This window comes from Clytia hemisphaerica, unplaced genomic scaffold (genome assembly GCF_902728285.1).
Source record: "Clytia hemisphaerica strain Z4C2 unplaced genomic scaffold, Clytia hemisphaerica genome assembly, whole genome shotgun sequence".
NCBI lineage: Eukaryota > Metazoa > Cnidaria > Hydrozoa > Leptothecata > Clytiidae > Clytia > Clytia hemisphaerica.
In genome coordinates, this window is record NW_027104052.1 from 3,801 (window position 1) to 31,647 (window position 27,847).

Here is a 27,847-nt window from a genome sequence, read left to right on the forward strand (position 1 = left end):
CTGCCTGTGCTCGATTGCCCTGACCAAATAGAAAAAACATGTTGATGGGTTAAATGGTTCAGATTTGGCACGTCTAATATGAACTACCCTTGTTGTCAACTTGCTGTTTATATTGACTTTTTTATTTGTTTATAACAGTTCTAAGCACTTCAGCCCAAATTTGCGTATAATTTTAATTGATGAAATTATTTCGACAGAAACCTCAAATATTGGGGTACCTCAAGGGTGCAAATTTTCATAGGAACATTTTTTCAATCCTCTATTTGAAAGTTTTGCAGGAATCTTTTTGTGAAGATAGTTTGAGCTAAAATTAGCTAATTTCTATATAGTCGATTCACTTTTGATTTATTTGAAATTATATCTTAATTATTCAAATAATGTTAACCTATTAATACTAGGCTCTTAGGGGCTGTTCAAAACTAAGGAGAGCTTTTTTGTATCCCTTGTAACTTTTGATCTAGTTGCTCTTTTGCATCAAATTTGGCACAAAAGATCTTTGTACATACGGGCTTCATAAATTTTTTTTATGATATCATGCTTAAATGAGCAAAAATTTGAAACTCTATTTTCCGATAAACGCCATGAACAACTAAACAAGCTTTTAGAAACAAATTCGTTGAGTCAAAAATACCTTTTTATCCTAAATATTCAATAAATTACATTTTAAATGATATATTTGACATAAAGAAATTAAATTACACTGAAAATGTGATATTTTTCATTGTCATGAATGTCATCGTGCTCAAGGTGTCACAATAAAAGTTAGGAATTTACAGAACATTTCATGGATATGGCATCAATAGTTTACCGAGGGGACAGAACCCCCCTCCCCCCTAGTACAAATAGGGTTAAGGTCATTTTTTGAAGCTGAAAGTATGATGAAAGTTTAGTGTTTATATCTACTTGTTTTATTATTTTATAACAGTTCACTGCAAAAAAATTGCAAAGAAGATTTATTTTATATTTTAATTTTACTTGTCATATTATTTATAGACAGAAAACCCGCAAATATAATTGGGAACAATTTTTCGATCTTTTATTTTGAAAGTTTTTGTAGGAATCTATAAAGTTGTGCAGATATTTCGAGCTAGAATTAGCTATTTTCTATAAATTCGATGACAAGGTTTACTTTTGATTGACTTCAAATTAATCTAATACGTAGTTTCCTCGGGGTCTGGAAACCCTCCCCCCATATAAATTTTTGACGGACGCCATTAGTGAGACAGTCCTTTTACATACTTTTTCGGTGCTAAAGAGGTAAAATTAGCAAGTACCTTGCAATTTTAAGCTTTGTAATGTTATAAGATCATTTTTTGAAACTGCAAATTGGAAGGTTTGTCTTTATATTTATTGTTTTATTTATTTTTTAACAGTTCACTGCATTTTAGCCCAAATTTATAAAAATAGATTTATCGAAACAATATTTTTTATATTTTTTACTTGTTCATATTATTTATAGACAGAAAACCCACAAATATACACAGGAAAAAATCAATAAAATCCACCGCGACTTTTTAGTGAATTCGCAGTGAAAAGCTGCAATTCACGGCGAAATTTAAACTTTTCATCGTGGATTATTAAAAGATTGCACCTTTTCACCGTGAATTCGTTAAAAAGTCGCGGTGAATTTTTTTTCATTTTTCCCGTGATAATTGGGATACCTAGGTCTTTTTAAATCTTGAAAACCAATATTTATATTTTTAAATAAAAGAGCTAGACTTAATGTCCCCATTTTTTCGTAAAAAGCCTCACTTTTACAATTGATAATACTACATTTATCAAGTTTCGAAAGTCGACACCTACCATGTCTCGTAGTTTGTACATCGGAGTTTTAGGGGCTTTAATATTTTGTTTTAACAAAATTTTTAACTGATTATGTAGGAACTTCTTTTCAAAAATTGAGAGTCATTCTGGTTAATTGCTCGTAATTCCTCGTTGAAAAGATAATTCTGAGTGAAGAGAGTCAGGCTTTAAAGATTTTCAAAGAATTCGAAAATGAAATGTAAAATGAAGAGTTTTCGACTTGGTCAATATATTAAAACATGTCTTTAACTTTGAACTTCGCTGATTCAAATATGTTATCGGATTTTGATATCTTTCTTCGATCAAAAGTTACAGCCTCCAAAGTAGATGAAAGGAAGAAATTTTGGCGGGAAGAAAATTGGCGGTTTGGCCAAAAAAGTATCCGTCAATAAATTTTCTCAATTTTTTGCTCAATTTTTCACTTTAAGTCTAAAAGAGGCTTTTTAACATTTTCACTATTTTGAACCTTGAACCCATCATCCGCCAAATTAATCTTTCTGCCGATCCGCCAAATGAATGCCCTGTGAAAAAGCTTTTGGTTAAAATGGTCAAAAACGGGCAGAGACGGTAAAAAGACGACGAAGAAAGATGTCAGAAATCTGAATGCAAAGCAGGAAATTCAAACCTGTTAACCTAAAAAGTATCGATTCTACGGTACGGGGAGACTCTGTATCTAGGGGACACTAAAAGGTTTTGTTGATTAGGGACTAAACTTGTTCTTTGTATAGAAACCTATCTTATACAGTATCCTTTGATCTTGATTCTTGCTAAAAATTTGTAGCAATTTAAGAACTAGGGTTACCTTTAAAATTTTTTACAAAATTTTTTAAACTGTTATCCTTGATATTTCTTTTGCAAAGTAGTCAAAGCGTTGTCATAAACTAGATTTTCTGATGATAGTAATCCTCATTGTAGGGATATTAATTTGAGATACTCGTTTATGAACTGGACTGAACATTCTGAAAGGTGGGGGGGCTAATTTGGCGGGACCTAACCCCATTGAGCTACATTTTTTTTATCTAAAAAAGAAAAATAATTAGGTTAAACTCTAGAAAAAAATGCTGAGGGATGCTTTTTAAAAAATTTTCAAAGAATTCGAAAATGAAAAATGAAGAAAAAGAATATGAAGACTTTTTCTACTTGGGCCGATAATTCTATAGGCAAATTTAAGAATATTTTGAGCCTGATTCATTATCTTTTGTAAGCATCCTCGAAAATTTTATGTTAGGATAATAAGCATCCCTCAAGCATCTTTTCGGCCTTATTTAGCTTTCGACCTAAGCATCTCTGAGCCTGTTTTCGGATTTTTGTATGCTTATTAAAAAAAACATGTAGCTCCAACTGGGGTTCTAGGTCCCCCGCCAAATTTAGCCCCCCCCCCACCTTTCAGAATGTTCAGGTCCCAGTTCATTAAACGATTATCTTCAAATTACATATCCCTCACAATGAGGATTACTTATCATCATAAAATCTAGTTTTATGACAACCGCTTTGACTACTTTGCAAAAGAAATATCAAGGATAACAGTTTTAAAAAATTTTGTAAAAAATTTTAAAGGTAACCCTTAGTTCTTAAATTGCTTTACAAATTTTTAGCAAGAATCAAGATCAAAGGCATACTGTATAAGATAGTTCTATACAAAGAACAAGTTTAGGTCCCTAACTCATGTATAAAACCTTTTAGGTTCCCCTAGATACAGAGTCCTCCCCCGTACCGTAGAATCGATACTTTTTTAGGTGTAACATGTTTGAATTTCCTGCTGTGCATTCAGATTTCTGACATCTTTCTTCGATCGAAGTAGGTCTATTTTACCTGTCTCTGCCCGTTTTTTGACCATTTTAACCAAAAAGCTTTTTCACAGGGAATTTAATTTGGCGGATCGGCAGAAAGATTAATTTGGCGGATGATGGGTTTCAAGGTTCAAAATTAAGGTGAAAATGTTTAAAATAGCCTCTTTTATGACTTAAATAGTGAAAAATTGAGCAAAATTTGAGAAAATTTTAATTTGACGGATACTTTATTTGGCCAAAACCGCCAAATTTTTCTTCCCGCCAAAATTTCTTCCTTTCATCTACTTTGGAGGGCTGTAACTTTTGATCGAAGAAAGATATCAAAAAATCCGATAACATATTTGAAATCAGCGAAGTTCAAAGTTAAAGAACATGTTTTAATATATTGACCAAGTAGAAAAATCTTCATTTTACATTTTCATTTTCGAATTCTTTGAAAATCTTTAAAGCCTGACTCTCTTCCACTCAGAATTATCTTTTCAACGAGGAATTACGAGCAATTAACCAGAATGACTCTCAATTTTTTGAAAGAAAGTTTGCCTACATAATCAGTTAAAAATTTGTTAAAACAAAATATTAAAGCCCCTAGAAACTCCGAATGTACAAACTACGAGACATGGGTAGGTGTCGACTTTCGAAAACTTGATAAATGTAGTATTATCAATTGTAAAAGTGAGGCTTTTTACGAAAAATGGGGACATTAAGTCTAGCTCTTTTATTTAAAAATATAAATATTGGTTTTCAAGATTTAAAAAGACCTAGGTATCCCAATTATCACGGGAAAAAATGAAAAAAAATTCACCGCGACTTTTTAACGAATTCACGGTGAAAAGGTGCAATCTTTTAATAATCCACGATGAAAAGTTTAAATTTCGCCGTGAATTGCAGCTTTTCACTGCGAATTCACTAAAAAGTCGCGGTGGATTTTATTGATTTTTTCCTGTGTATATTTGTGGGTTTTCTGTCTATAAATAATATGAACAAGTAAAAATATAAAAAATATTGTTTCGATAAAATCTATTTTTATAAATTTGGGCTAAAATGCAGTGAACTGTTAAAAAATAAATAAAACAATAAATATAAAGACTAAACCTTCCAATTTGCAGTTTCAAAAAATGATCTTATAACATTACAAAGCTTAAAATTGCAAGGTACTTGCTAATTTTTACCTCTTTAGCCACCGAAAAAGTATGTAAAAGGACTGTCTCACTAATGGCGTCCGTCAAAAATTTATATGGGGGGAGGGGTTCCAGACCCCGAGGAAACTACGTATTAGATTAATTTGAAGTCAATCAAAAGTAAACCTTGTCATCGAATTTATAGAAAATAGCTAATTCTAGCTCGAAATATCTGCACAACTTTATAGATTCCTACAAAAACTTTCAAAATAAAAGATCGAAAAATTGTTCCCAATTATATTTGCGGGTTTTCTGTCTATAAATAATATGAACAAGTAAAATTAAAATATAAAATAAATCTTCTTTGCAAATTTTTTGCAGTGAACTGTTATAAAATAAATAAAACAAGTAGATATAAACACTAAACTTTCATCATACTTTCAGCTTCAAAAAATGACCTTAACCCTATTTGTACTAGGGGGGAGGGGGGTTCTGTCCCCTCGGTAAACTATTGATGCCATATCCATGAAATGTTCTGTAAATTCCTAACTTTTATTGTGACACCTTGAGCACGATGACATTCATGACAATGAAAAATATCACATTTTCAGTGTAATTTAATTTCTTTATGTCAAATATATCATTTAAAATGTAATTTATTGAATATTTAGGATAAAAAGGTATTTTTGACTCAACGAATTTGTTTCTAAAAGCTTGTTTAGTTGTTCATGGCGTTTATCGGAAAATAGAGTTTCAAATTTTTGCTCATTTAAGCATGATATCATAAAAAAAAATTTATGAAGCCCTTATGTTACAAAGATCTTTTGTGCCAAATTTGATGCAAAAAGAGCAACTAGATCAAAAGTTACAAGGGATACAAAAAAGCTCTCCTTAGTTTTGAACAGCCCCTAAGAGCCTAGTATTAATAGGGTTAACATTATTTGGAATAATTAAGATTAATTTCAAATAAATCAAAAGTGACATCGAATATATAGAAATTAGCTAATTTTAGCTCAAACTATCTTCACAAAAAGATTCCTGCAAAAACTTTCAAAATAGAGGATTGAAAAAATGTTCCTATGAAAATTTGCACCCTTGAGGTACCCCAATATTTGCAGGTTTTCTGTCTAAATAATTTCATCAATTAAAATTATACGCAAATTTGGGCTGAAGTGCTTAGAACTGTTATAAAACAAATAAAAAAGTCAATATAAACAGCAAGTTGACAACAAGGGTAGTTCATATTAGACAGTGCCAAATCCTGAACCAAATTTTAACCCCATCAACATGTTTTTTTCTATTTGGTCAGGGCAATCGAGCACAGGCAGCTCTAAGTTAGGGCCACATGTGCTCGCTTTCATTATCAAGGCGTCAAATTTCACCTTTATCTTGTTCAAACCACCATTCGGGGGCAAACGGTCCAAGCCGGTGAGTAAAAACAACAAATCACAATACGTGTAATTGAAACGACCATTTCCAAGATTCAATAAAAACAACTCAAACTCACTAATGCAATTCCTAATTTTCATTGCTTTATTTGAACCCGGTTGTATTTTTGGATCGGTGTAGTCAAATAATAGAACAAAATCTTCAAAACAATAAGTGATTGGTTTCCTTTCCTCCAAGAGAACTTTCACCGTGTTGAAGTTTTGTTTCTTGAGAATGCTTGCACTTACAGAGTTTATTCCATCTTTAAATTGGCTGATAGCCTGATACTTCATTCCAACTAAGGATGACAAAAGATATAATTTCTCTAATTCTGGATACGGTCTACCCGCAGGGACAATACCCTGGTCCAGCAAGGGAACAACATCTCCTTCTTTGATTTTTTTCAAATTGTGTTGAATTAGACCATCATCGAAAGGCTCGATGATGTTCGGCTGTTCCAATCCAAACAATTCACGAACAATGGCTGGATGGAGACACTCTGGGCCTCTTTGGTACAACAAAATTGACAAACCCACAATTTGACCAACTTGATGATTTTGTTTTCCCAGTGCAGAATCGGTGTTGTTATTGTTGAAAGCAACGCTATTAGTTCCAAAGACGAGTGGAGATTTAGGAAAATTTCGCATTGCTAATGTCAAGAATTCAGCGATTAGCCCACCCTCATCCACACCAGACTCTCCAGAAAATCTTATCTTGATATCTTGTCGGCCCAAGTCGAATTCTTGTCTAAGAAGATAATTCCAAAACAAATTCTCATCTCGGATTACAAGGATAGATTTTTGTGATCGGTCACGGTTTATGTACTCGTCATATGCAGTATCAAGGTCGTTGTCAATCGTTTCGACCTGGTTATTTTCATGACTCTGATCTTGTACTTGTTCCTCGAGAAATTTGTTCGCCTCCTCCATACCAAATACATTCCTAAAAAAGAATTGGTTTTTACTTAAGCTAAAAAGGGAGCAAGCATAGTTGGCAGAGAGGTTGGAACCCCCAAACTTTGTGCCTGTGTATCCCAGGCTTTATCCAGTTCCCCTCTGAAAGGGGGAATACTAGGTCATAAAATGATCTAACGTTAGAAAGATGCACTACACTGCAATGGCTTCAAAATCAAAGAAAAAAAGCTGACCTTTTTATTTTGGATTTCGTAATTTTATGTTTGAAAACCAGACAATTCCAGGGTAGTATCTGGCGCCCATTGCATTAGTAAACGGTGAAAAAGCTGATAGTATGCTGGGAACGAAGTTGGGAATCCCCAGGTTTATTTTATCCCCCCATACTCATTCCTCCATTCTCTAAATGTTTTGAACCCGTAAAATTTTGTTCGAGCCCAAACCACAGAAAAGTGAAGACCAGAACTAGGTCTCTTTGATATAAAACTTTGATAAAAAGTTGAAGAATTAAAGTGTATTTCAATTGGATAAGTAAATAGTCTGTATTTTGTTTTGAAGAATAAGGAAACACAGAATAAGCTTCAATCAGAACTAACAAAAAATTGAAAAATGAAATAACTTACGCTGCAAAACTTAAACCAGGTGACCCAATAGAATGTCTGAAACGTGCAGGAGGCCTCGTATTTATTTCTTGTTGGTCTCGTAGGTCTGTCTGGTGTTGTCGTCGTGCCTCTTGAGACTTGTGATGTTGAGTGGAAAATTTGATCAACTAAACACGAGTTAGATGTAGTTGAGCTTGACACTTGATTATGTTGGTCTTGAAAATTTGACAATGAATTTGATGCCTGCATAGTTGAGTTTGACACTTGATTCTGTTGGTCTTGAAAATTTGACGATGAATTTGATGCCTGCATAGTTGAGTTTGACACTTGATTCTGTTGGTCTTGAAAATTTGACAATGAATTTGATGTTTGCATAGTTGAGCTTGACAATTGATTCTCTTGGTTTTGAAAATTTGACGATGAATTTGATATCTGCATACTTGAGCTTGACACTTGATTCTGTTGGTCTTGAAAATTTGACAATGAATTTGATGTTTGCAAAGTTGAACTTGACAATTGATTCTGTTGGTCTTGAAAATTTGACAATGAATTTGATGTTTGTAAAGTTGAGCTTGACAATTGATTCTGTTGGTCTTGAAAATTTGACGATGAATTTGATGCCTGCATAGTTGAGTTTGACACTTGATTCTGTTGGTCTTGAAAATTTGACAATGAATTTGATGTTTGCATAGTTGAGCTTGACAATTGATTCTCTTGGTTTTGAAAATTTGACGATGAATTTGATATCTGCATACTTGAGCTTGACACTTGATTCTGTTGGTCTTGAAAATTTGACAATGAATTTGATGTTTGCAAAGTTGAACTTGACAATTGATTCTGTTGGTCTTGAAAATTTGACAATGAATTTGATGTTTGTAAAGTTGAGCTTGACAATTGATTCTGTTGGTTTTGAAAATTTGACAATGAATTTGATGCCTGCATAGTTGAGCTTGACAATTGATTCTGTTGGTTTTGAAAATTTGACGATGAATTTGATGTCTGCATAGTTGAGCTTGACACTTGATTCTGTTGGTCTTGAAAATTTGACAATGAATTTGATGTTTGCAAAGTTGAGCTTGACAATTGATTCTGTTGGTCTTGGAAATTTGACAATGAATTTGAGGTTTGAGCACTTGATGATGAATTTGAAAAGGAGTTCAGGATCAATCTACTATAACCCATGCTACAATAGAGATAAAAGTGCATTTTTTGCTTCTTTTCCTTCAATTTGGCAGCCAGATCCTCCAATGTTGTGAATTGATTTCTCATATCTTTTCCTCTGTAGTTCCCAATAAACGTTGGTGTCTCACTAGGAACATTGTAATAACTTCGTGCCAATGTGTGAATTAAGTCATAATCGGCTTGTCTTTCAACAGTTATCATAGTAGATTTACCAGATTTCAGTTGGTAGCCTTTTTTCTCGTAGCATTTCAAGGATAACTGTACATCAAATTTACTTTTAATATATATTGGTTTATTTGCAGCATTCAATTGAGTAGTTTCCTTTTTTATTTTCATTTTCAATTTCTTAGCTCTATCTTTATAAGTTGGTACTGCAGTTGGCTGCCTGCTGAATGTGTCTCTAAAAGCAGCAATATCACCATATACTAAGCCCAACTCTTCTAGTTTTGAATTTTCTACATATGGCGCAATGTCGTCATCTATCTTGTTGTTCAAGAAGGTTTCCAGCAGGAACTGTATATTGCGTTTTGCAAGAAATTCTTGAATCTGAAATTTGAAAGTAAAAACAAATTAAAATAGTGAAGACCACCAATGGTGGAGGAATTGTGCAAATTGGGTAAAGGAGAAAATTCTATACAACAGACCAAGTTTAGACCTTAAATAACAATTTTAGCCTAGGACCCACTCAAACTTTCCCTTTTTTCACAAATTTGGGAAAACTTCTGATGACATTTTCAGAAAGATTTTGCCTTATAGGACAGCTTAAGAAATATGGTAGCCTTTCTTATTCAAATTCATTTGCATCAGCTAAAAATTCTGGATTTTATAGTAGAATAGGCCATTAAATACACCTTATATGGTTGTACCATGTATTACTGGATCGAAAATTTGACATGGATTCCATGTTAAATTTAATGGCCTACAATCTACAATCTACAATCTACAATCATGCTCATATTTTATCATTGTAAATTTTATAACACATTCATGGTTTTAGCCAAGTTTTTAGGTGCCCCAACCAATACGATGCCCCCAATGATTTAGGTCCCCTTGAAATATTTAGGTGCCCTCATTCAATTTAAAAGACTAAATACTTTTATTTGTCTTGATGAAATTTTTTTCTTTCTTGTTAACCTAATATGGTATAAATTAAAAACACGTATAGCATAAATTGGAAGTCTAACTGTGTGTAAATAAAAAATCAGATTGAATAGGCTAGTTTATACCGCATGAATGAATTATGTTAACATGTTAACAAATTTTTATTGTCCCGTACAATTCGTTTACACCAAAAAAAACCCATAAACCATGACTATGAATTGGCACAGATGAATTTTTTGTGACATCACTTTTTTGTCCACACTACAAAAGGGAGGTTGTAAAGTTTCCTTAGGCAAGTACTTTTTTATTTTCTGGTTTACGGACATTTGGAGATGATCTTCAGGACCGGAGGATGGAAAAAAAAAATAAAAATAACAAGCTGGATGCTGATTGGACCTACCTGATGATGAAAGTTATCAAATGAGAGAAAACAGACAGAAAGAATAGAGCAAAAAATCATGAATGAAATATGAGTAAGACTCAAGAAATAGACCTTTTTTCAAAGAGGCCACCCTGTTGAATAATTATGTACTCCAGCCATAAAACAATGATACAGCGATGCATAATTACTGTATCATGTATATTGTAATAATTAATGCATGGTTGTATCATTGTTTTTCTGCTGGACTACATAATTATTCAACAGGGTGGCCTCTTTGAAAAAAGGTCTATTGTTATTGAAGAAAATCTGTTTTTCCGGCACGACAATTGGCTGCTCCGGCAATTCGTAGAAAATATCAACAATATTTTATGCGAAAAAAAGACAAGAAATATGATGAAAATCTGTAAAAACGGCGATTTCCGGCATATTTCCGGCATTTTTAGTCGCGAAAATAATTTTTCTTAAAAATCAGACTCCACCATGTTTTGGGCTTGTTAAAATACGCATCTTTGTGCAAAAAATCAGAAAAAACTAATGATGAAATCTCGAGAAAATGCCGAAAAACCAGTTTTTCCGACATATTTCCGGCATTTTCGGCCGGAAAAAATGTTTTTTGGAAATCGGGCCCCGCCACATTTTAGGTATTGACATTTTGCATCATTGTGCAAAAAATCAGAAACAAGCGATACTTTTATGGACCTACCTGATTATCTAGAGAACATTGAAAATTCGATTAAAAACAGTTTTACATTGAAAAGTAATAAAATTGATGATGTGCTTATAAAAAACATTAAAATTTGGTCCAATTTCTAATCAAACTATACATTTTTAGCAACCCAAAAGTCAAACCTTAGTCAATTTATTCTGTTAAAATCGGACTTTATCAGCAAAAAAAGCTATCTCTTTTTTAAGAGCATTGACCTAAGCTTTTAAGTAGTGATTCTTATAGATAAAGATCTGCTTGATTTTTCTTCTTCCCATGATGTTTATCTATTATTGTGCAAAAAATCAGAAAGAATCGATGAGCCCATCTCGAGAAAAGCTAATATTTCAGTAATCAGTAATGTGCTTATAAAAAGACCGAATATGGCCCATTTTCTTATAAAAACACATTTAGCAACCGAAATTTCACAAATAAATACAAATTTTCTTTCAATTTTCGACTTTAGATGAGTAAAAAAAGTAAAAAAAAAGTATTTTGTCAAAAAATGGAGTAATTAGGTTAAGAACATTGATGAACATCTCTTACAATGCAATGCTTACAAATAGTGACTTTTTTAGATATGTTTTGGGCCGAAAAAATTTATCTATGAAAATCTGCTTCGGCCATCTTTTACCTATGATGATACCCTACTTTCATGCAAAAATCAGAAAAAAATAATGATCCAATTTTTCACAAAGTCCAAAATACCCGTTTTTTAGCCGCTTATTGGCCCAAATTTGCCCAAAAAATATTTTTTTGAAAATCGGGCTCCGTCACATTCGAGGGTTTATAGTTATGCACCTTTGTGCCAAAAATCATAAAGGATGAACGAGCCAATCTCGAGAAAAGCTAATAACTAAGTAATTGGGGATGTGCTTATAAAAAAAGATCGAATTCGGCACATTCTCCTATAAAAACATGTCCAGCAACCAGTATTTCGTGTCTAAACACAAACATTCTTATGACTTCATGAGCAAAAAATATATTTATCTTATCTAGAATTGGAGTAATTCGGTAATTCGGTTAAGAACATCGACCTATGCTTGTAAATAGTGATTCTTATAGCTAAAGATGCGATTTTTGAGCCGAAAAAATTTTTCTGTGAAAATCTGCTTCGGCCATCTTTTACCTATAATAATACCCTACTTCCATGCAAAAAATCAAAAAAAATTAATGATCCAATTTTTCACAAAGTCCAAAAAACCCGTTTTTTAGCCGTTTTTTGGCCCAAATTTGCCCAAAAAATTTTTTTTCCGAAAATCGGGCTCCGTCACATTCGAGGGTTTATAGTTATGCACCTTTGTGCCAAAAATCAGAAAATTTGAATGAGCCAATCTCTAGAAAAGCTGGTAACGAACACACGCACTAACGAACGAACTAACTAACGAACATTGGTTAATTTATAGGACCTCCAGGTAGGTCCAAAAACTAATGAGCCAATCTCTAGAAAAGCTGGTAACAGACGGCCAATGATATCCATTGAACATGAATGGGACATGAAGCAAATAAAGAAAATTGGGAAATTAAAACCAGACGATCTCAATCGAACGAAATCGACGATCGAACCAGTCGAACCAAATCGAACGCAATCGACCGATTGAAATTCGATTGTCGAACGCAATTGAACCTCAATCGCGAATATTACCGCAATTTTCAGATTCGATTGATATTCGATTGATGTTCGATTGCGTTCGGAGGTTTTGGATTACAGAATTCTGCCTTACTGTGTCACAGATTTTACAAGTTCCATAATATAACTCTTAGGGTAGTTGATCCCGACGGGACATCAAAGGGCGTCGTAAAACACTCTTCTTTGCTTTATATACGTTAAATACAATCGAACGATAATCGAATGCAGTCGAACAACAATCGAACCGATCGAATACTACCCAGAATTTTAAAGTTCTATTGAGATTCGATTGCGTTCGACAATTGAATTTCAATCGGTCGATTGCGTTTGATTTGGTTCGACTGGTTCGATCGTCGATCGTCGATTCCGTTCGATTGAGATCGTCTGGTCAAAACTAATCCAAGCTAATCGAAGGCAAATCGAAGCTAATTGAAGGATAATCGAAGCCTGCTCTAATTTTAATAAAAAAGAAAGAAAGAAAGAAATAACTTGAGCCAAATCAGCTAAAATTAGTGCAATTGGAGAGTTGATCGATAATCAATTGACTCAGCCCTATCAGTTCAGAAAGAGATGAGGGTTTTGAATTATCTGGAATGTTTATTCCCTAGTGAAAATAAACTAAAGTATATACCTTTTGATAGCCTTCAACTTGAACATTGAAAAGGTTTATAAACTGCCCGTCTTCGCTCTCCATCTTTTCCTTGTCTGTTGTGGTGTGTGCACGTGCGTACGTGATGGAAATAAAAATCCGCCAAAAAGTACACAATTTCCTGACCAGATAGGCCAAGAAAAACCGGCCGAAAGTTTGGGGTGTCCGGCCGAGAGTTTTGACATCCGGCCGGTAGTTGTACACTCTCGGCCGGTAGTCGTAAACTCTCGGCCGGCAGTTGTAAACTCTCGGCCGAACGTTTGAGATTACCGGCCGAGAGTTTACAACAAACATACAAACTGAAATGGCTAAATCAGCCACGGTAAATATAGGTAAAAATCAATAGAATTCTTACTATGAACATGATTTCCAGCTGTTTCGTCATCAATATCTTCCGTTACAGTGTCGGCCTCGTCGAATACACTCACATTTGAGGCTAAATAAACGAACAAGATAATAAAAGAGTGATGTAGAACAGTAACATAAAATCCAAAACTGAAAATGAGACATACAAATACTAATATCAAACATAGTCAATCGTATTTAATAAACAGTAACAACCCTTTTGTGTTAGAGGCAGGTTATTAGCACTTTCTCGCGAAAGACTAGTGTGAATATTAATAAGTCTGGGTGTAATATATTGACTACATAAATCATTTGAAAAACTTGAATGACACTTTGTAATGTAATAAAAAACATTTTATTTATTACCAACAACCGCAGTGTAAAAACAGCCTAAAATAGAACTAATTTGTATATATCAGCGCAATAAAAGGGTAAAAGTATAAAGGTACTTACCATAGTTTTCCACATAATATTGGACTTCCTCGCACGACACACCGCATTAAGAAACCAGGAAGAACTTGTACGCAGTCGGCTCTAACACATCCATGACATAATCGAGTTGCGCATCAGGAAAGTGATTCCACGTGACTATGGGAATGTGCTCCCGCTCATCATTAAGCAATACTAAATAAAATGAAGCAAAAACATAAAACGCCGATTTTTAAATGCAGAATCAAACTGTCTTTAAGTTTTCTTTCCAGCATTGACTGGCACTTTTGAGTGAAACATCTTCAATTTGTCTAATTATAGAAAAAATTAAAACAAAAAGTACCAAGTACGTCTACGAAGTGATGATGAAAATTTATGTTTTATGCATTTTAGATATAAGGATAGATAGACAATTTTACGTTTCTATTCTTTTCAAAATAGAGGCATTAAAAGGCTGAATAAGTAATAAAAGATGAACGTACTGAAATGGGAGTAGCCAAGATGATGCTTTAGAACTTGTTTTCCATCAGAAAAATGATGTGTTCTTTTGCAATGGTAAACATCATGTCTATAACTTTGTGTTTTTCCTTCAGCTATCTTGACCAAAGCATTTTTGATAATTGGCCATTCTTTATCAAAATCGTCTTTAGTAAATTTGGATAGTCGTCTATTGAGTTTTTTCAACAATTTGTCAGACATAGGTTCTTCTATAATAGTTAAATAAGAAATGTTTCAAAATGTGAGTTAAAATGAACAAAAAGATTACAGCTATAGAAATTAACTTTCGGGAAGAGAGTGATTTAAATGAAAGTTTATACACAGAAAATGGCTTAAGTGTCAAATACTTCTTGAATTGGATTTAAAAACCTATTTTATTTTATAGACTTCAATGATACTTTTAAGGCCTGAAATGCCATAATTACCAGTTTCAATTTTGACGAAATTTTGCAGTAATCCTATGTACTCGCAAAAGATTGTACGCCCAAAGTATTCTAAGTACTTAGAATGAAGCAAATCACTAAAAACTAGCTCCTCTTGAGCTGAGTTCGTTCTCTCCAGGAAAATCTGAAAAAAGACAGCTTTAACTATAAAATGTGAAAAGGAGATGACAAAAAGGCGTTGTTTTCAAGATGAAAAGAATGTTGTCACATTATCTATGTCACCTTTTAAACTTTTGATTTCAAAGTACGCAAATTGTCAACAGTAGTTATTAGTAAGAGTTTTTAGGATTGAACACTTTTTTACTTTTATTTTCAAGGTACGCAAATTGTCAAAAGTAACTGTTAAATCTTCAATCCTAAAAACTCTCACTAATCACTACTTTTGACAATTTACGTACCTTGAAATTTCGCAAAAAAGAAGCGAGAAGTTTATGTTATTAACTATCAGAAAAATAGAGAAACAGTGCTGAAAAGTTAATTTTCAAGAAACAAGAGAACCCATGGCTTTCATAAAAACAAAGCCACCATATTTGTTTATTTCACAGAACAATATTTTTGCGCTCCACAGTTGTTGTATTAACACGAGAAGAAAAAATGGAATCTTTTTTACAATTCGAATGTTTTGTTTGACATGCGGCCTTTCTAAATTAATTTTGTAATTTGGTGGGTCATTTTGGAATGCTTGCTGAAAAGATTTCTATGTATTTAAAATCACTTGTTGAAGAATCACAATATTTGTATTTAGTTTATATAAAAACTAGCCGGTACCCGGCGTCGCACGCCGGTTTAGCGGTTGCTGAGCGCATTTTAAAGTCCTTTGGATGTTGGGAAGCTGGCTTAAAATACGATGAAGTCAAAATTAAAGGGAAAAATTGTCTTCAAAGTTTGACTCTGTCCCTCCCAGGTCACGTATCTTTTAACCATATTTTGAAAAAGATTTTTAAATTGTTGCAAAAATGATCAGAAAGGGCGTTATTCAAACTATACCATACCGGCGACCTGCGACGTCCGAAAAGGCTTAGCAATTAGATTTTTTTCTCGCTTCGCTCGCTTTACATTTGCCGTACTTGTTGATGATTGGGAAAACTTTGATGTCAAGATAAGAGGAGTGAAATTATAGACATGACACGAGATTCGTCGAAAAAAGGCAGCCCGTGGGTACTTAGGCAAGAGAGGGATACGGGCATGAGCCGTTCTTAAGGATGCCTTTTTAAAAATGGCAGTCCCTGTAAGGGTTGGAAAAATCAGAAAATCAAACTTCAGTCCCACTAAGAGTCGGTAAAAATAGGGAAAAAAATTCAACTTTTTACCCCCAGAAAGATACAAATTTAATCAAATTAGTCCCAATAAGGGAAGTAAACTTCACAAAATTTCGTTAGTTTCTTCTTCTCTCTAGTCTCGCTAAGGGTCCCAGGGCCAAAAGTCAGGCAGCTAGGCACCTTCGTCATAACTTTTCGAATTCAACAGTGAATGACTTAGATTTACAGCAATATAATTATCGACATAGATGTTTATAAGTCCCTTTTTACGAAGAAAGATCTCTTGTTTTTACCGCCTTTCGAATGTATTGTTAATGTTGCTGTTTAGTTGTTCCAACAAACTTGTCTTGTGATTCTTATGTTTTAAATGTTTTAAATTTGTTCTATTCTAAAACAGATTTTGTTTGAAAGATTTTCTTTTGTTTTGTTTTGAAACGAATTCGAATGTTTCAAATCAAATAAGGTCGTTAATTACATTCGAAAACATAAAACAAAAGAATAGAGAGAAAAAAAGAAAAAAACATAAGAGGCGGCCTCGGGCACGTCTGGGCAGATATTATAATCTATCAATCAAAACAAACTTATCGAACAACTCAAAGTCTTTATAAAACGGCGCGAATCTGATTTAACACATTTGTGGAGCAAGAAGCAAAAGTCATCTTTTAAAAGAACAAAACATTGCGTTCGAAAGCGAAAGTGACACACAAACAAACACACATACAGACTACGGCTATTAATATATAGATTCAAAAGCCAATTTTAATAATTGTTGTGACAATAAAATCAAGTCAAATCATCAGGTAGTACACATCCATCCTGTGCCTGTTGACTTTATTATGTTTTCAAATATACAATTTCCAAAAAATTTGATAGTTTTGTAAAAAACCAAAAACTAAAATGCTCCTAAATAGACTTAAGAGCTGCAGTAGAAAAACTGATAGTCATAGTGATAATGTAAATATTTGTTTAAGTTGCAGAAAAGAGGACGTCCTTTCTATAAACAATTTAAAAGTAAAATATCCCAAAGCCTTTGTTCTCATTTGTAAATTTTTTATTTAAAAACATTTTACTCATAAGACATATGAGTGTATTGACCCACATGATTGTGATTATAGATAAAAACTCTTTCAAAAGATACTTACTTCTTCAGTGTGCCTCTAATGCTATTCCTTCAAATTATTGCTGGCGTAACTGTATCTTAACTCAGTGCCAGCTTCAATGTCTTTGTCAGAGAGAGCGAAGATACCAGGACGCTCAACCCCGTTGCAGTCACTAAAACTTTTCACCACACAATTTTTGTCCGATTTCGAATCGTTCACATATCTTCCCAGTTGTGCACTATTTGTTGCATCAACACTGTTTAAAAGAAAATTTTTTCATAAAACAAATGCCTTTTTTACTAAAAAAATTTACTATTTGTAAAAGGTAATTGAATTAAAATATTTCAGATGAATGGTTTTAACTTTCTTTCTAGCTGGTATAGCTAGTTTACTTTCATTCTACAAGTCAACTAGCGTTCTATATAATACCAAAATTCTTTTGAAATTTGTAAATTTCTGATACCTTTCTGAAAATACAAATAATCGAAAAACGATAGTATATAAATATACAACCAAACTCTAGATAATTACTTCTCAAAAGTTTAATAAGTTTAAAGGGTTTTTATTGATTTATTGGGATCGAAAAATGCTTCTCTATTTTGTCAAAAGATGCAAACACTAAAATCGAATATTTTCGTTCGAATCTATAACGTTCGAATTAGATTTTCGAATAAAACCATTCGAAACTACAAGGCGGAAGTAAAAGGGCGCTATCAGTAAAGCATAAAAAGCTGATACGGAGGGAACGAGGTTGGTAAAAGGGCTGCTCCGCTCTCTCAGCGAGAGGTTCGAAAAATTGACTCTTCGTTCGTGGGACTCTCTTTTGAAAAAAAGCGACCTGAATGGGACTGAAATGTGTTTTTGCGGCATTTACCTGCCTGGGACTCGTGAAGGTGAAAAAAGGTACCCCCGCTCCCTGGGCCCCTGGGCCGGTGCAATATACTCGATTTTCGGGATTTTTTTAAATTTTTAGGATTTTGGTATTTTGGAATTTCTTTTTACATTCCTTTTGGCCAATGTGTTTTTCAGATATTTTGGACTTTATAGATCCTGAGGCTGTTGTAAAATTTTCGGCTGGGGATAAAAAAACAGGTAAATAAAAGTTTTTTCAACTAAGAAAAATGTCGTCACCTTAATTCTTATAATTTTCGTCACTTTCCCCCGACATATTTACCCAGAAAAGGCACTCTCGTTTTGTCTAACAGATTTCCCGGAAAAAGAATATCCAATTAAAAAGCTGTTGTTTTCACCTTTCACTAGTGCTTCTCAAGACTCTACACTCTAAATAATATTTGTGAGGTTAACTAGCAAATCGGCATCATCACGAAAACGGCCGAAAAATGTAACAGGCTAGTGAGTTTCAACCAATAAAATAGCGTATTTTCACTAGCCTTAAATTTTTCGCCGATCGTCGTGATTATCCTGGATTACCTCAATATTATTTGCAACGCAAACAGAGTGGAGGAACGTACTTAAGCGTTCTGGAGCGCGCGTAACCCCTTTTTCTAAACATTGATTTAAAATAGTGAATTTTTATGTTTTTGGTTGCATGCTTGAAAAGATACACAAAAGACTCAATATGATGCATTTAAAACTTGAATTGTTTGATCAGTGTTATCAGGTGTTTGTGATGTGTGTTATATTTTTTGACTTCTTTAAATTTATAGAACATATTTGTGGAACCAAAAACCTGTTCAAAAAGAATAACAAAGGCCAGTCAAGTAAGTACTGTGATTTAGCTGAAGTACTTATACTGATGTTTTTTCATTTTCAGCTACAACTTTCAATTTTCATTGAATTCTCTTAATTCATTTTTAGGTATTCGAACTTGTTAAGTGCTCGTCAAAACAAGAAAATGATGTAAGTGGATTTGAAATACTTTTTCATTTAATTTTGACACAAATATTCCTAGTTGACTTTAAAGGATCTGTTAGATTTGATTTGACTCCCTCGCAATTTGAGAAACTTTATCTTTGATTTTCATGGTGATATTTTTAGTCAAAATCATTCAGGATGAGAAGTTGATACAATATTTGAAAACTAGCCGGTAACCGGCGTCGCACGCCGGTATTGCTGAACGCATCACTTTTAGGTCAGTGAAGCACAGATTTCCATAAAGCCCGAAGGGCTAGATAGAGTGTTTTAAGCTTTTCCAAGCAAAAAAAAAAAAGCACGGACATCGCAAAATGTATTGTTGCTACATATTTTTTTTCATAAGCATATTTTTTTTGGATGACAGGCTCAGTTAAGCTTAGGTATTTTTTAGAATCAAGCTCAAACGATGCTTATGATATGCATTCGTTAAGACATCACTTTTTCTTGCCTGAGAGAGATTGAAATTTGACTTCTAGCCCATTCGGGGCTTTTACTTCATTGTTTTTTTTTTGGTCGCCTGTGACACATCATGACATAAAAAGTATTGTAAATGCATCGTTTATTTTACTTAGTAAAACAATAATTCTAGTGGTAAAAATAATTTATAAAATCTATCTACAAAATATATTTACAAAATAATAAAAAACATTGATAAAACAGCATTGGCAGATGAAATTTAAATAAATCTTATACCATTTCAAGTCGATAAAAAATGTACAGTGACTTTAAAAATACTTCTTTTTAATGCAAGACTAATGATCGAGTTAACACAGTCTGGGTAGATGAAGTCGGTGGGTAGAACCAAGCAGTGGTTTGAAAAAAAGTTAAGTATATCTCGGAGAGCGTATAGAGACTATATAATAAGAACAAACACAACATCATTCATTCATTCAAAAAGTTGGTACATCTCGTGATAGTAAACCTCCTTAATTTTCGTGTAACGAAACCAACGATAACGTATCAATTCAACAAGTCAGGAAACACAACCGAACGCCACGAAGAAAAACCGATATGTTTCAACGATCCCTAATTTTGGTGTATGGGTATGGGTATGTCGATGACGAAGCCGATGAGGATGAACGCGACCGCGAGAAGTATCCACTCACTAAAAGAAAGAAAAACAGATTTTTCTGTTATTAATGAGATCATAATAGATTAAGATCTTCTGCACAAATTGCTGATTTCTTTGTTTTTTTACCCTAAAAATGTTTTTAAATATTGTTTAAAATTGAATTGAGCAGTGAAATGAAACTTATTAAAATGTTCTTTCTCTTTGTTAAAAATAGTCAAATTTGATATCATTCTAACCTTTTTCTAGTTTCTTTTGATACTTGATCAACTCTTTCAATTCTTCTCTTGATTGCGCCACTATGCCCAATACTAAACGTGCTATAAGAAAATGAGAATAGTAGAACAGAAAATCACAAAGTAGTCTCGTATTATACTTAGGGGTCTTCCCCGACAATAAAAAATCCAAAATATCCTAGCCCCCTCCATTTTTAGGAACTTTGGGACATTGTGACACATTGAGATTTAAGAAATTGGTTAAGATTTTGCTGAATTGTGAAAATTTAGCACTTTTTTAGGGTAAAACGCCATTTATTTCTAACAAAAACATAGAAATTGAGAAACTAAAACTATTCTGATTTTGACACCCCCTACAACTAAGCACAAAAGAGAATGGTACGTAAAACATAATTATCTTACTGTGGTCATCTATTTCATTGATGACAGGACCGCCCCTAGTCTGCGTTGCAGAAGAAGCCAGTATTGGTTTGTTGGTGATGGTTTGTGTTTGTGTCTCTTTATCTTTCATGAACACTTTGTTTGAGCTTACAAAAGAGTTTCCCATTTTTGTTTAACTTTTAATTAGACCTGAAAGGAAATTGCGACTAATGATAAAGACTAAAATGCGGTTGCAAAGGAATTCGAAAAATCACATCTTTAATCAATATGATGGTTTTTGAAAAATTACCAGGGTACAATTTCAGAACTGTTGACAATCATCATTAATCAAGCCCTGGGATAAGAAATTGTCATTGGTAGTGCAAATTGCTCTAAGATTCTGTTCTTTGAAATTTAAAATTAGACAATATCAAAGAAATTTGTATCATTTCTGTCACGAATGTTTTCACCAAATATTACAGTGAACATTAGCAGCAAAGGACGAGTAAAAACAAACCATTTAGAGTGGTTTGTCTCCCATTTACACGGGGATCTCATTGAAGGCTATCCAAATATCTCCAATCCAATAGGGTGATGGAACTTGAGTGATGGAACTTGGTGACTTGTTGACGAGTCTTGAGGAGGTTAGTGAATACAATTGCTTTAACAAACCATAATTGATTTGTCTCCCATCTGATATGGGGATCTCCATAACGTAAGCTTGCAGATAGTTGTTGACATTGACATGTTGATAGTGGGTGATAGAAGGTGAGTGTGACAAAGTAAGTGCAATGAACTTTTTTTTCATTTATTGGCCTCAGCCAGCAAGATAGCAATTTGTACAAACAATAACAATTTCTTATCAATGCCAAACAAATTATAAGGTTTTCAAAATTAACACAAGTAAAAAAGTACCCAAGATACCTGCAGATACACTAATATATACAAAGTAGCTCATGAAAACAGAATACATGGAAAAACGACTCATAAAATTTGAGGGTAAACAATATTTTGTGTGAAGCACCTTCTTCTAACATAGCCTTGTTTGAATGAATTACAGACCTGAACTTTGACACAGTTAAAAGCACGAGTGCGTGAAAAAGCAACATACAATTGTCCATGTGAAAAACATGGCCTTCGTAAAGAGATACCAACTTTATCATACGTTTGGCCTTGACTTTTGTTGATAGTAACCGCATAAGATAACCTGACTGGAAACTGGACTCTTTTGAGTTGGAAAGGCAGGTGAGTATCATTAGGACAAAAAGTAATTCTAGGGATTAAAGTTCTTTGACCTGTATGAAAACCGGTGAGAATCTCGGCATCGATGATATTATCCTGTAGATTGTGAATGATAAGTCTAGTTCCATTACAGAGGCCATCTTTTATGGAAAGATTTCTAAGTAGCATAATAACAGAGCCTACTTTTAAATTCAACCTGTGTTTTGGCATTCCGCTAGGTGTAATAGAATTTATAAATTCTTGAGGGTAAAGGTCAACTTCTTCTTGGGTATCAGCAACAACAGAATCAAAGCTAGTGTAAGTATGAATATCCCCGGGCAGACGACCCAAAATTTGCTCATTTATTTCAAGGGCTTCTTCATTTGTTGGAGACAGAATAACCCTTTTTGTAAAGTCACCCCCATCTTCAAAGTTACCAAAAACATGCTCAATTAAATCAGAATCAGTGGAAATTGCACACTGGTCAGGGATTTGAATACTACCAAGATATGGATCAGTTTGTTTTTGTCGGCAGATTTCCCTCACCTAACTGCAGAAGAAAATTTGAAAATTCCATCTCACCTGGTCCTGCCCGCACATTTTGATGAAGGTGAAAAATTTGGACAAGGAGCCAAAGCTGGCTGCTTTTCAAACAGCTTTCTACCACCTGAGCAGCACCTCCCCTTTTAACGACAGGGAGTGTTTGTCTAAAATCACCACCAAGCAGAATTACCTTACCAGCAAATGGTATCTGGCTGTTACATATGTCTCTCAGCATAATATCCACAGCCTCTAGTGCATACTTTGGAATCATGGAGCTTTCATCAAAGATGAAAATATCTTGATCTCTCAAAAAGGCTGCATGTGTACTGTTTGGTTTCACATTACATGTAGAACCATCATTGACGGGCACTGGCAACTTAAACAGACTGTGGCAAGTTTTTCCACCATCTAGAAGAGTTGCTGCAATTCCAGTCCAAGAAGAAGTGGCAACCGAGAATGATCGAGCCCTGGCTTCTTTTATAATGTAATTGTATGTGAAAGTTTTTCCTGTCCCCCCTGGCCCATCTAAGAAAAAAAGCTTGGTAGAGTTATGATCATTATTAGAAAGAGCTTCAAGAACTACATCTGCTACAATGGTTTGGTCATTATTTAACAACGGCCTAATTTCAGCAGCTTCTTGTCTGTTTGCTTCTGCATCTGGCAGTTGCTCTACAAGTCCAAAATCTAAATGAGGTAGATTAAAATCATCCAAAGATTTGCCAAACTGCTTAAGCATAAGTTCAATGTGTGCCAATGCCATCTGTTCAGCTTGCAATTCAACATGTTGTCTCAAAAAGTCTTGCATCATAAATTCTTTGTAGTTCTCCCAAAGATCTGCTGGATTGTTAGGCTCACCATGAATTAGGATAGTGCAAAAAGTCCTTCTGACTTTCAACGGAGACGCAACATGAACTACTTCATTTAAGGTGTCAACCCAGATATTATCATTAGCAAGTAGTCCCCTCGCCAAACATGCTTCTCTGAAAGTTGGATAAAGGACCCCATCAAAAGTTTTCAAAAATTCAAAAGATGTTGCTCCTGGCACATGCAATAACAGAACTCTCAAAAAATACCTTTCACCTTCACGAATGCTAGCATTATACATCCTACTTATGACTGTGCCACGCTCTCTTGCTTTCCAACGGTTGTTATTAAAGACATAATCATGAGGGATATCAGAATATAGAATTTGCCTAGAAGTGGGATCATTTTGATTTAACAAAAACCAGGCAGTTAGTTTAGTTTCCTTTTGCTCAGCTCTTTGAACAGCTTTTCCTTCTTCACCTGGGCGAAAATATACTCTTTGGAAATTTGGTAGATGTACAGCTGACCTTTGTAGATGTATTTATAAAGATATTGGACTGCTTTTATTGAAACACAGGCTTCCAAATTGATGTGGGCATTATATTTTTTGCACAAATAGGGAGAGTAGGGCACCACCCACCTATTGTCTAGATCAACATTTCTCACTCGAACTGTGCGACCATTATCTGGTCTATGATAAAGTGGAAAACCATCCACATTCATAACTGTGGCATCATTAAAAGACTTAGGATAGCCTTTTGAGCAGCTACCATCTTTCATGCAAGGACAGGTGTTGTTCAAAACACCACAGGGTCCATGAATCATATTAGCTTTTATAATTTCATAGAGCACCGGCTCTGTCTCTGGATCAGGAAGCTGCGCACAAATCAAGCGGTCAATATCGTCAGCATTTCTCAGTTTAAACTCAGCTTCAAAATGAATTAGAAGATGGGCATGAGGAAGCCCACGTTTCTGAAATTCAATCACATCAACACGGGCTACAACCATACCTAAAATACCATCCTTCATTATTTCTTTCTTCATTGCAGCTAACTTCATTCGAAAGACACGCGTAAGTAAATCTGGCCTGTCATGGGCCCGTTGGTTTGGAAGTAAATTTTCAGTTATCTCTCTCCACTTAGGATTGCAGGTGAATGTCAGAAAAGTGTCTGGCTTTCCGTGCTTCGCAACAACAGCCATGGCATCTAGATACAATTGGTGCATAGCCCGAGGGGATCCCGAAAATGAAGAAGGCAAAACAATGACCTGACCTGCATTTAAATCCCTCTGTTGCGCAGCATTTTCAAGATGGTCTACCAGGCCCTGATATGAATCTGCCCTTATTTCTTGTTGATGGAACCGATGGTAGTTTAGCCTATTACCTTCCACCTTAGTATATGCATCAACAATGAACTGTTGGAAAAGTTTCCCTGAAAGGTGAAGAGCAGAGAACCCTCTACGAATAGCTAACCTATATGCGTAATATTCAAGTTGTGTGACATGGTTCCTCTGTCTTGAAGCTCTTTCAGCTACATGGGGAAGGGTCCTATCCCAGCCTGGGTCACCCCTTGGAAAGAGAAGTGGGTAAACTAAAGGATCCACAATACTGGATATGATTGAAATGGTTCGGAGAGGTGCGTTTCGTGGATGCACAACAATACTCATATCACCTGGTGGAGCTCCATCGTCCCCCGAAAAAACAGCAGCAACCTCTTCATGCAAAGGAGCATTATATCTTCTCTGATCAGGACCCTCAAACATCTTCATTCGGACAATTGGCAGCGGCCTATTTTCAGCTGCAGCTTGACGATGTTCTTCTTGCTCAACTTGACGCAAATTTTTTGTAAGTGGCAGCATAAGGATTAATATTATCAAGAATATCTTGAATGAGGGCCATAGTCTCACGATTGCACTCTGCTGCTGAAGGATTTTGCATTCTCAAGTTCAAAGCAGTAGCTGCCTCAATTATATATACAGTTGAGCAAATTGTGGTTGATGCTGTTGATCTGGAAAAACATTGCCAAGACGGTGGACAATTTGACCGCATATCCTGAAAGTTGGAGGTCCGTTACCAGGAGGTGGTCTCAAATTAGCACAAAAGGAGGCAAAAGCAAAGGCATTGTTATAGATCCTAATATTTTTACGAAAAAGTTTTGATTGGTTTGAATTATTGCTAAAGAGATGCTCAAGTTGAGGTGGAAAAGGATCTAATTGCGGAAGAGCGACTTTCCCTTTTTCACAACATCTAAATTCATCTTCATTTGCAAACTTGATTGCCTGGCAATACTCACAAAGGTGATCAAAAGTGCCTAAATAGTGCTCCTCTGGAAGGGGATTACCAATTTGAGCAGCATTCAAACGCCTTGGTCTACGAAATCTATTGCGAGCTGCAGCACGCCTGCGCTGAACCTGTTCTTCATTTTCATTTTCACGAACATTACGCATTCTCATCAAATTGGCTTGCCTTCTTTGTTGTTGACGCTCTAAATTTTCATTTGCACGCACTTGCCTAGTTCGCTCTAAATCAGCTTGCCTGCGCTGCCGAGTTTGCTCAGCATTTTCATTAGCTCTGCGAGTTCTCATTGCCTGTGCATTTTTGTTCTCTTCGCACCTCAGCTTGTTCAGGATTTTCCTGAGCCCTTCTATTGCGTGCATTTTCAGCATTCCCTCTTCTGCTACGCTGGCCTCTTGCTGAAGCATCATTCCCTAGAATACCTTGACTGTCTTGTTGACTCATTGTTTTTAAAATTCATGAGCTACCTTAGAATATAAAAAAGAACATACTACACTCTTGTCTTGAACATTGAAGATCTCCATTTTAGAAGGACATATTCTCCTGAAAGTTCAAACCAATCCAAGATAATTGTCAAGAATTTTTCCTCTGGATTTCCAACAGCTTCTTCCTTATTCCATCTAACTTTCGCTTTGAACCAAACTTCTCCTTCATCAAGTTAGTCAAAAAGTTACAAATATTTGATGACGGGTGTCAGTCATCGGTAGGATATGAAAAAAAGTACAAGGTTTTCAGTCGAAATCACCCCCCAACAACATTTAAGTCCTTTTTTACCATCGCTTTTTATTAACCAATGAGATGAATTGCTATTAAAATCGGCCAATCAAAAGCCGTACATAGTTTTTACAATTGGACGGGTGCTAGAATTTGCAAGGTTATGCTAAAAAATGGCACAAAATTACCCCCGTCTTTTGCAAATGGCGCGAATCCAATGGAACAAATTTGTGGAGCAAGAGACTAAAAGTCATAATTTTAAGACACAAACAAAGCGAAAACGAAAGTGACACACAGACACACAAAGCACCGCTATTAATATATAGATATGTAAAATAGATATTACTTCTTTTGTTCTTACAGATGGACATGACAAAGATAGACTTCGAAGTTACTGATAAAAAGGTACGATTTTTTAAATAATATATTAAGAATAATTTCTGCTTGATCCATATTATTAAAAAAACAAGATGCATAGATATTCTGTTTCCTTTTTATTTGGTGTTGTAATCACATGATCATGATCGAAATAATCAACTAAGTGATGTTTTTGTGCATTTCTAATGATACAGTCTGTGCACTAGAATTTGCACGACCTGGAAAATCATTTATATGTGGATCAGATTTTTCACATGATATTGCAACTGGAAAACGACAGGCTTTCAAAGTGGGTCTACCTTGCCCATTTTTGGTCCTTTTCGAGGTATATTTAAGGGCTTAACTTACAACTATGACAGGTAGTAAAAACAATCGCGTAGAATTAGCTAATCGTTTGATGATTCTTTATAGTGAAAATTAACTTTTTTTGGTTGGCCAGTGATGACTGTTGAGTTGTTCTTTGCTCTTAACGAGGTTAAAAAATTTTATTGGAAGTTTTCGTTTCTTCTATAGATGAAAGATGAACGTGAGCCTCTGAAGGAAGCTGTGAAAGAACCTGAAAGTGAAACTCCAAAGGTATGAAAGCAAGAGTTTCTTTACTGCACCAAAAGAATTCATATCGACTATAATTTTACACTTACCTGAAGTGATTTAGAATATGTGGATCAGATTTTTCACATGATATGGCAACTGGAAAGTGACAGGCCTTCAAGGTGGGGCTACTTTGCCCATTTTTTGTCCTTTTCGAGGAATATTTAACGGCTTAACTTACAACTAAGAGAGGTATTAAAAACAATCGCGTAGAATTAGCTAATCGTTCCATGATTCTTAATAGTGAAAATCAACTTTTTTTGGTTAGCCAATGATGACTGTTTCAAGTTGTTCTTTGCTCTTAACGAGGTTAAAAAAATTTATTGGAAGTTTTCGTTTCTTCTATAGATAAAAGATGTACCTGTAACTCTGAAGGAAGCTGTGAAAGAA

General features: G+C 34.6%; 2 protein-coding genes across 2 annotated transcripts; both read right to left on the reverse strand.

The window, feature by feature from the left end:
* Nucleotides 1–21,454: 21,454 nt before the first annotated feature.
* Nucleotides 21,455–25,242, reverse strand: LOC136811934 (uncharacterized). Its single transcript, XM_067068543.1, has 5 exons — nt 24,122–25,242; nt 23,751–23,870; nt 22,868–23,657; nt 22,065–22,251; nt 21,455–21,633 (listed from the first exon to the last, which is right to left on the reverse strand). Exons 1-5 carry the CDS (start codon nt 25,240–25,242, stop codon nt 21,455–21,457), a joined length of 2,397 nt encoding a protein of 798 aa, XP_066924644.1.
* A 204-nt stretch (nt 25,243–25,446) lies between these two features.
* On the reverse strand, nt 25,447–26,181 carry LOC136811935 (uncharacterized). The gene has a single exon (XM_067068544.1). It carries the CDS (start codon nt 26,179–26,181, stop codon nt 25,447–25,449), a length of 735 nt encoding a protein of 244 aa, XP_066924645.1.
* Nucleotides 26,182–27,847: the final 1,666 nt, after the last annotated feature.

Bases quoted from the DNA above. Each gene is read 5' to 3' on its own strand.
- LOC136811934 (XM_067068543.1), bottom strand. From the start codon at position 25,242: ATGTTTGAGGGTCCTGATCAGAGAAGATATAATGCTCCTTTGCATGAA. The intron at 23,658-23,750 runs GTATTTTTTGAG...TCCAACTTTCAG, and splicing joins AGCATTCGTGAAGGTGAAAG to AGAAGCATGTTTGGCGAGGG. The intron at 21,634-22,064 runs GTATCTCTTTAC...ACTATCTGCAAG, and splicing joins CCAAACGTATGATAAAGTTG to CTTACGTTATGGAGATCCCC.
- LOC136811935 (XM_067068544.1), bottom strand. From the start codon at position 26,181: ATGCTTCAGCAAGAGGCCAGCGTAGCAGAAGAGGGAATGCTGAAAATG.